Source organism: Zonotrichia albicollis, chromosome 8 (genome assembly GCF_047830755.1).
Source record: "Zonotrichia albicollis isolate bZonAlb1 chromosome 8, bZonAlb1.hap1, whole genome shotgun sequence".
Lineage (NCBI taxonomy): Eukaryota > Metazoa > Chordata > Aves > Passeriformes > Passerellidae > Zonotrichia > Zonotrichia albicollis.
Window position 1 is genome coordinate 36,252,476 of NC_133826.1, and position 8,808 is coordinate 36,261,283.

The 8,808-nt window shown below is 49.3% G+C and overlaps 1 protein-coding gene across 1 annotated transcript; it reads right to left on the minus strand.

The window, feature by feature from the left end:
• Positions 1-296: 296 nt before the first annotated feature.
• Positions 297-1,229, minus strand: LOC141729932 (olfactory receptor 14J1-like). The gene has a single exon (XM_074546592.1). It carries the CDS (start codon positions 1,227-1,229, stop codon positions 297-299), a length of 933 nt encoding a protein of 310 aa, XP_074402693.1.
• Positions 1,230-8,808: the final 7,579 nt, after the last annotated feature.

Here is an 8,808-nt window from a genome sequence, read left to right on the forward strand (position 1 = left end):
ACAGACATTGCTGCTGCAGCTCCAGAGAAGGCAACGAAAGGGCATCTCTGCAGAACACTCTGCTGGGAGATCCTTTAGTTCCTTTAAAGCCACCAAGAGAACAGCCCTTCATTGACAGAGTCTGTGGTCACAGGGAAGGTGGAGAGAAACAAAATGACCTATGTCACAAACAATAACATTACTTTGTGGACAACATTAAGAAGTTAAACTAAGAAAAAGGACCACCAATATGAAACCAAAAAGAAGAATCAAAGATGACTTTTATTACAAGTGATTTGCAGAAATTGACCATCAGTTTAATGGTCCTGAAACCATCCAGTCATCAGTCTCTTCACTGCAGCCTTGAGCTCCTGGTTCCTCAGGCTGTAGATAAGGGGGTTCAAGGCTGGAGGCACCACTGAGTACAGAACTGACAGGGCCAGATCCAGGGATGGGGTGGAGATGGAGGGGGGCTTCAGGTAGGTAAAAAATGAGGTGCTAATGAACAGGGAGACCATTGCTAGGTGAGGGAGGCAGGTGGAAAAGGCTTTGTGCCGTCCCTGCTCAGAGGGAATCCTCAGCACAGCCCTGAAGATCTGCACATAGGAGAAAATCATGAACACAAAACAACCAAATGCTAAACAGGCACTAACAGCAAGAAGCCCCAATTCCCTGAGGTTTGAGTGTGTGCAGGAGAGCTTGAGGATCTGGGGGATTTCACAGAAGAACTGGCCCAGGGCATTGCCATAGCACAGGGGCAGGGAAAATGTATTGGCCGTTTGATGGAGAGCATTGAGAAAGGCACTGGCCCAGGCAGCTGCTGCCATGTGGGCACAAGCTCTGCTGCCCAGGAGGGTCCCGTAGTGCAGGGGTTTGCAGATGGACACGTAGCGGTCGTAGCACATGATGGTTAGAAGATAGAACACAGCTGCAATGAAGAACAGAAAGAAGAAGAGCTGAGCAGCACATCCTGTGTAGGAGATGTCCCTGGTGTCCCAGAGGGAATTGTGCATGGCTTTGGGGACAGTGGTGCAGATGCAGCCCAGGTCAGTGAGGGCCAGGTTGAGCAGGAAGAAGAACATGGGCATGTGCAGGTGGTGGCCGCAGGCTATGGCGCTGATGATGAGGCCGTTGCCCAGGAGGGCAGCCAGGGAGATGCCCAGCAAGAGGCAGAAGTGCAGGAGCTGCAGCTGCCGCGTGTCTGCCAATGGCAGCAGGAGGAAGTGCCTGATGGAGCTGCTGTTGGACATTTGCTGGGGCTGCACATGGGAACCTGTTCATGAGGAAAGGACAGTGAAGTGTTTGAGGAGATGTCTATAACCAAAATCAAAGCCATTTCCCATACACCCTCTTCTTAAAACACATGGACACACTTGTCTGTTTAAGAGTTCTGACATTTTCTTTTTAAGCTCTCCCCATGTTTCTCCTGCTCTTCCAGGATATCAGAAACCCTCGGCATTTCTGCTGCCCTTGGTATAACAGAGTGAGTTCCCTGTGGCAAGATAATGAGTGGAGACTGGAGGGAGAAGGTCTCACTTGATTGTGTTTGGAGTTTCTTTGGGCTTTCAATTTTATCAAATGGAGAGCCCAGCTCCACATTTATAGCCAAGGTCTCACATTGCTCATTTCACCAACCCAGCAGCATTTTCAGTGTCAGAACACCTCTGCCTTCCCTCAGCAATCCTATAACTCAGAGATGCTCTAGGACAGGTTGGCACCCTGGATTGGAGCTCCCAGCCTGGACTGAAATCTCGAGGAGATTTCAAAGTGTCCTTATGATGGCATTGGATTGAGGGAGATGCAGCTCCTTCCCTGGCTGCACTGACAGCATTGCCCAGAGCCGGGCACTGGGGACAGCATCACCCTGAGCCAGCTGTGCCCCCTGCCAGAGCCCCCAGGGCCAGGCAGCTGCTCCCAGCCCTGTGCTCTGCAGAGGGAACTGGGCCCGGGGCTGCAGAGCTGCCCCACGGCTCTGCTGCAGCTCTGCCTGCACAGGAGGGGCTGCACGCCTTGGAGCCCCAGCCCTGAGGGCAGAGGCTTGGCTGGGGCACAGGAGGGAGGGGGCTTGTTCAGAGGGAGGGGCTGCACTGGAGGGGATCCTGTGGGCATCTCTAAACTCTCCCTGCCACAGCATTGCTGGGGTTTGTTTTCTCTCATTGCCTGATCTTCTCTCTGCTTCCTGGAGATTTCCCTCCTGCAGGTGTTTCCCTGTGCCTGATCTCTCCCTGCCAGCACTCACAGACCCCAAATCTCTGTGCACTCTCCTCGGCCCTACAGAACCCTGCCTGTTTGCAGGGCACTAGCTGGGGCAGGTTCTGTTTGCAGATGGGACAAAGGACAGATCAGACTGAGCCTGATGGCTCCAGCAAAAGTAATGTCGTTGCTGTCCACGGGCAGAGGAGTGGCTGAAAGCACATTAGGGACCTCCTGTGAACCTATTGATCACTAAAAGTAACAGTTCAGATGTCTCAGGTACTTGTCAAAATTCATAATCATCCTTTAATATTTATAACCCCTCCCCGCCATTCTCCAATAGTAGGAAACTGAATACACTCTTAGGAAATTTCCTCATTTTTTATCAAAATCCTTGTCTTGGAAATATTCTGTGACTGATCAGAACCCCTCAGTACTTTAGAACTTCATGAGCATTTCACCTCCCTTGCACCAGAAATACCCAGAGTTGTACTCACAGAGTCTGTAGGCATTGGGATGGTCCAGCTTCAGGAGATGGCTCCAGGAGCTGCAGCTGCATTGTCCTGCAGCCAGAGGTTCCTGTGCCAAGGGCTGGCAGTGATTCTGCCCCAGGCACTTCTCAGCACCTTCCCAGCCCTGACTGATTGAAGCTCTCTGTGCCTCTGTGCTGTGCCCGGGGTGGCTGCAGGCAGTGCCCCAGCCCTGCTGGGATGGCAGAAGAGCTGCTCATCAAGAGAAATGTGCTTTTGAAGCTCTTCTTGGTTACCAGGAGCTGCCTCTGTGCCAGGAGCCCAGCCCAGCTCAGCAGCACAGACACAGCACAAGGACTTTAATGAGCCTCTGGGGCTTTGTGCTCAGGCCCTGAACATCAGCCCCTGAGAGGGAGCTGAAGAAACCTCTCCAGAACTCCAAGTCAGAATCCAGCTCCAAAGTTTCTTGAAGTTTTAATGGGTCCCACTGAGGGACACAACTGAGAAAGTGTCCCCAGGCAGAGCAGAGAACTGGAGGCACTGATGACAGGTGGGGACAAAGAGAAGCCAAGTCTTGCTGCCCTGGGCCACAGCAGGGTCTGTGCCACCAAGGGCTGTGAGGAGACACCTTGTCCTGAGGCCCTGGGGCCTCCAGGCACAGCCCCAGCCAGGCTGGGCACTGTCAGCCCCTTGTCCTGCCCTCAGCATACCCCCCTAGCCCACATCCCAGTGGCCTCAAGGATCTGCTGGAAGGAGTCCCTGGGGAGCCGTGCTCAGGAATGGCCCTGGGGGCTCCTTAATGCTCCCTGCAGGGACTGCAGATTTTTGAAAGGACTTTGGGTTTTGCTTTTGCCTTGGAGTCTCTGAGAGGTTTGTGCAATCATGGCCTCCAATTATCTGCTGTAATTAGTCCCTGGAGAGGCTTTGTCAGTAACAACACTCAGCGGGGCTCATTAATGCTTCGGGGTACTTCAGTTTTTTTAAGGTACTTGGTGTTTCCCTTTTGATACAGACTCTGGGAGAGGTTTGTGCAATCATGGCCCCAATTATCTGCTTTAACAAGTCTCTTGAGAGCTTTGTACTGACAATCAGTGGGGCTCATTAATACTTTGAGATACTCAAGGTTTTTAAGGTACTTTGGATTTTCTTTTCCACACTGAGTCTCTGAGAGTTTTTTGTGTCATTCTGGCCTCCAATTCTGTCCTCCAAGGAGTCCATGAGGAGCCTCTGTTGGAATGGACCTCAGTGGGAGCCATGAATGCCTTGAGACACTTTGGGGTTTTCTTCTGACTGTGACTCCTGGAAAGGTTTGTGCAATCTCCTCTCAGGCCCTGAGGTTCCAGGGCTCAGCTCCAAATGCAGAGTGAGGCGCATGAGGATCAAGCAAATCCTGACAAACCATGGCTCTGCCTTGATTTCCCTCTGCTCTCATGGAGCTCATCAGGACGCTGTCTGTAGTGGTTTTTGTTCACTAATTTGAGATTTCTTGGAGAATGCAGCAATGATTGTGGTGGGTCCAGTGTTGGCTATATACCAGTACACTCACTAGATTATACTTATTTCCTGCTGTGAGGTAGGATTAGGAGAAAGGCAAAGTAGGCTCAAAATTTTAAAAGGGTATAAAGATACCAGTAACTAGAAGAAAGAGTAATATGAATGCGAAAAAAACTTTTGGAACACTTCTCCTCTCCCTGCAAGCTTTTCTTTCTTACTGACAATGCAAAGAGACAAAACCTAAAATTTTCATTCATTTTGCCACCTCTAGAATAGTTTTTCTTCAGTTCACGTAGGGAAAGGAGTCTCTCTTTCATGCTATGGAAGCTTTACAAGAAAACATGTTTCTCATGGCTCTCAATTCCCATGAATAGCAGCCACCCAGAAAATCTGCAATTGTGAGGTCCCTCCCATTTTTTCACATCTTTTTCCACATCTGTGTTTATGGGCCATGTTAGTTTACGGGGCATTAGTTTAAAGATGAGCTGTTTAGGAGCAAAGGTTCTCTTCATCTATGTCTGAAATAATCTTAATCTCTACAAACAGAGGTCTTCTCTTCATGAGGCACAGGGTCTCATCACTTGTCTCTCTTTCTCTGTTCAAACTTCTATTGGGATCATAGTACTTCAAGGTTTGCTAACTTTAGCATGGAGGTTTTTGCTGAATAAGTCATCTTCCCATGCTTTTCAATGCCTTACAGGGAAAAAGAGAGTCTGATGTATCAATTACATCCTTCTCCATTGCTTTACAAGAGGATTTCAGCCCCAAGATCAAGACATCTCCTCATCCCTCCTATCTGGGGCTCAGCTTCCACTTCACCGACCTCCATGTCTTTGTGCTGCTCATGTATGTATCTGCACTTTGTCCTTTTCTCTCCCTCGAGGGAGGATGGAAGCACTGAAAGAGTTCATATCTTACCCGGGGCCTGCAGATGGTTCCGTGACCCCGGCCAGGCTCGGTGCTTGGGCTGGAGCTGTTTTATGATGGAGGTTTCTGCAGCGGCTGCACTGGGGCTGTGTCAGGATGGGCCGCGCTGAGGGGAGGGCCAGGATCTCAGCAGCCAGGCCAGAGCACAGCAGCAGCAGCACGGCCGGGGGCCGATGGCTTCTCCTCCCCCTGCCCGGGGCTTGCGGCTGAACCCCAGCGGTGGCAGAATCTTGGCTGAGCCGGCCCGGCCCGGGGCTGCTCCTGGGGCCCGGCGGATCCTGGCTGAGCCCGGGCTGGCGGCAGGGCGGGGCTCAGCAGTGCCCAGATGGTCACAACTGCAGCCATGGCCCGGCCCGGCCTCGGCCCCGCGGCCTCCCCTGCCCTGCCCGGCAGCCGATGGGGCCTGACGGGGTCCCTGGGAAGGGGCCCGGCCCACGGCAGGAGCCGCCCGGCCCGGCCTGCCTGAGACGGGGCCGGGTCGGCCTTGTTACCTCTTTGCCGGCCACAAGGGAAAGAGACCCTCTGTCCTGGTTTGAAAAGGAAGTGAGTTTTCTGGGATGCTGTGGTTAAACCAATAGGTGCCCAGATTTGAATATTGGCACGTGGTGTGGCCACTGAGGACATGGATACGCCTCTGAGAACACAGGGGGTTAAAAGCAGAGAACTGCCAAGAAAACTTTCTTTTGGTTCTGGTGAATGAAAGAAACCTATGTTGTTAGCTTTTTCTGCTATTTGAAATATTCCTGATTGTTGGATCCAAATTATTCCTAATTGCTGTAAGTTTCTTGTTCACTGCATGTATTATTTTGCTATGATGTTTCATCATACTTATAAAAAAAGACATGCATCTCATTCTTAAAAAAGAAAAAAGAAGAGGAATTAACGCCTCATGAACATTCAAGTAATGCAATATGTACATGAGAAATTTGGACAACTAATCATTTTGAATAATGCAATATTTACATGAGAAATTTGGAAAACAGATCATCACATCTAAATCCCAATAGGCTGTACCAGAGTGAAGCCCAATTAATTCATTAACATCAGGAGAAGATGTGCCTGTGTTTTATCATCAGCAGTTCAAAGCAGTCACCTGTTCATTCCATCAGATACTGATCAGCTCTGAAAAAATGAGGCCCAGTGAAAGGAGAAATAACCTCATCACCTTGCAGCCTTTGTGGCCAGAGCAGGAGCAGGACTGCCAAGACATGGCTGTGGCTGGAAACTGACGGAGGCAATTTGCCAACAAAAGCCTCATGGCATCCTCACGGTACAGTGCTCCTACGAACCTTCTGCAGGTATTCCCTGTTCCAGCGCCCAGGAGGACATTCAGTGATGTCAAAGATCAACATTTCCAGCTCACAGACTTTCTCATCCTTCTCAACTAATTGGAAACAATGGTCATTTCCCTAAGAGACATTAAACATTATTCTTTTGTTTTCTCATGCTGCAAAACCCTGTGTCAATGACTTGATAGAATTTGGTAAGTTTTGTTGATTGTAATTGGTCTTTTATCTATCTTATCCTATATCTAACAGATAACCAGTGATAACCTTGATGAGGTAATACCCTCACAAGAGTGAGCTGTTTCAACATCAGAACATAGGAGCCTTTTTTAAATGAACTAAAAGGGGGAGATGTCATAGACAGGTAGAATAGTGATAAAAGAAAGGCCTTTTGAAATCAGGCCTTGTTCTGCCATATTCATAGCTGGCCTGTCATCTCTTCTGAGTGCAGCTAAGCAGTTACAAGTTCCCGTGTGAAGCTATTTTGAGAATGAGACTTTGTGAACAATCTATTCTGAGGGTGAAAAACAAATGCACCTGCAATAACAAGGGATTTGTCCCATGAGAATCAGTGAAGAGGTAAACAATACAATAGAGAGATTTGATGCTGAAGTAAAATCTATTTTATTAACCAATAATAGAATAACTGGCAAAAAATCAATGAACTAACTAAAGTTGCATACAAGGTCTGTCAAACTGTGTAAAATTAGTTGTGTAAATAAAAACTAAAGAGTTCTCCAGCTCAGGTGGTTCCTCTGGGATTTCAGTTCCCCCCTTCTTTGAGGCTTTGGGTTCCCTCTTCTTTGGGGCTTTGGGTTCCTTCCTCTCTGGTGCTTTGGTTTCCTTCTTCTCTGGAGCCTTGATTTCTTTCTTCTCTGGGATTTTGGTTTCCTTCTTCTCTGGGATTTTGGTTTTCTTCTTCTCTGGGAGTTTGGTTTCCTTCCTCTCTGATGCTTTGGTTTCCTTCTTCTCTGGGATTTTGGTTTCTTTCTTCTCTTGGGTCTTGGTTTTCCCCTTTGCTGGTATTGGAGCTTGCTTCCCTGCAGAGACACTCTTCTTTCCCTTCTTCTGCCTCTCTTCCTCCTCTAAGGCTTTTGCCTCCTCCTCGACCTTTTGAGTTGACTCCTTCAGCTCCCTTCTGCAGACAAAATAGGAAACATGGCTGAGAGTCCCAGCAGAACCTTGGGCTCCCTAGTCCTGGCTGGCCCTGCACTTCATTCCTTGACCCTGAGGCCATTTCCGTGAATTCTCCTCAACCCACAGAGGCTGGGAACATCCCAAGTGAGGGCATGGGTAGAAGGGGACCTCCAGGAGGAGCCAAACCTGAGCTTTGCCATCATAAGGTGTTGACTGTGCAAGCTCCCTCTGAAGGCACAGCCAGACCCCTCCAGCCCCTGCCAAAGGCTGATCCAGCAGCTCTCTGCACTGGTGCCTGGAAACGCCCTTTGTCTCTTGGCTTCCCAGTTTAAAGCAGAGCACAGATTGCTTAGCTCTCCTACAGTTCTTACTCAGCTCATTCAGCCCCCTTCTCCCTGGGCATAGCTGAGGCATGATTTTAAAGAGTTTAAATTTCAACTGAGGGTTAGAAGCAATTCCCATTGATCAGGATGTAGGTTAGATAGGCAGACCATAGGTTAATGATTATGAGATGCTTAAGCTGGAGCTGATTGTTCTATTGTTTACCATTAGGAGCATCTTTCTAGAGGGAAGTGGAGGAAGTGAACTGGTATAAGAACATCTTGAAACCAGTAGAACAATGGTTAGCACCTGGGCTTGATGTCAATCAATCACTAAGTTGGGGACCTTGGATGGTGCCAGAGGGTCACAGAGACCTGATAAAGACCACTGACCCACTTCGAGACCATTGACCCAGTTCAAGGGAAGAATTGCACAGGAGTGAAGGACCAATGGCCTCATTTGAATACAGAGCAGGGATGGGAGGTGCTGGGGTTGTGCAGATGTATTGTATGTAAGATCTTAGCAAATAGAGAGGGCAAAGAACCTTGGACAGCGCGGTCACGCCTTTTAGGGATGGCTCTGGTGCCGCCCGCTGGTGTTAATAAACATCCCACAATCTAACTTTGATTAGTTAGAGAGTCTCTGTCCATGATCTTCAGTTTTAACGACTCCTAGCCTGCTCCTTCATGAGAACAATCCTATCAGTCAGAAAGCAAAGGCTGCAGGAACTCCTCTCCTGCAAGACAGGCTCTTGCCAGCCAGATTTCCTGCTGGAACCCAGCAGGCAGATTTCCTGCTGGAACCCAAGCAAACTAGTGCTGGCTGCCATGGAAACCATTGGAAGCAGCCTCATCCATCTCCTCCCCATGAAACCAACGTCAGCCTGGCCTGAAGAAGTCCTGCTGCACAGGCTTGCTTTAAGCAGCCTCCACTCCCAGCTCCACACTTGGCCTGTGTGTCCTGAGCTGGCTGCCTTGCTGGAGCTGAGCTTCTCCTGTGCT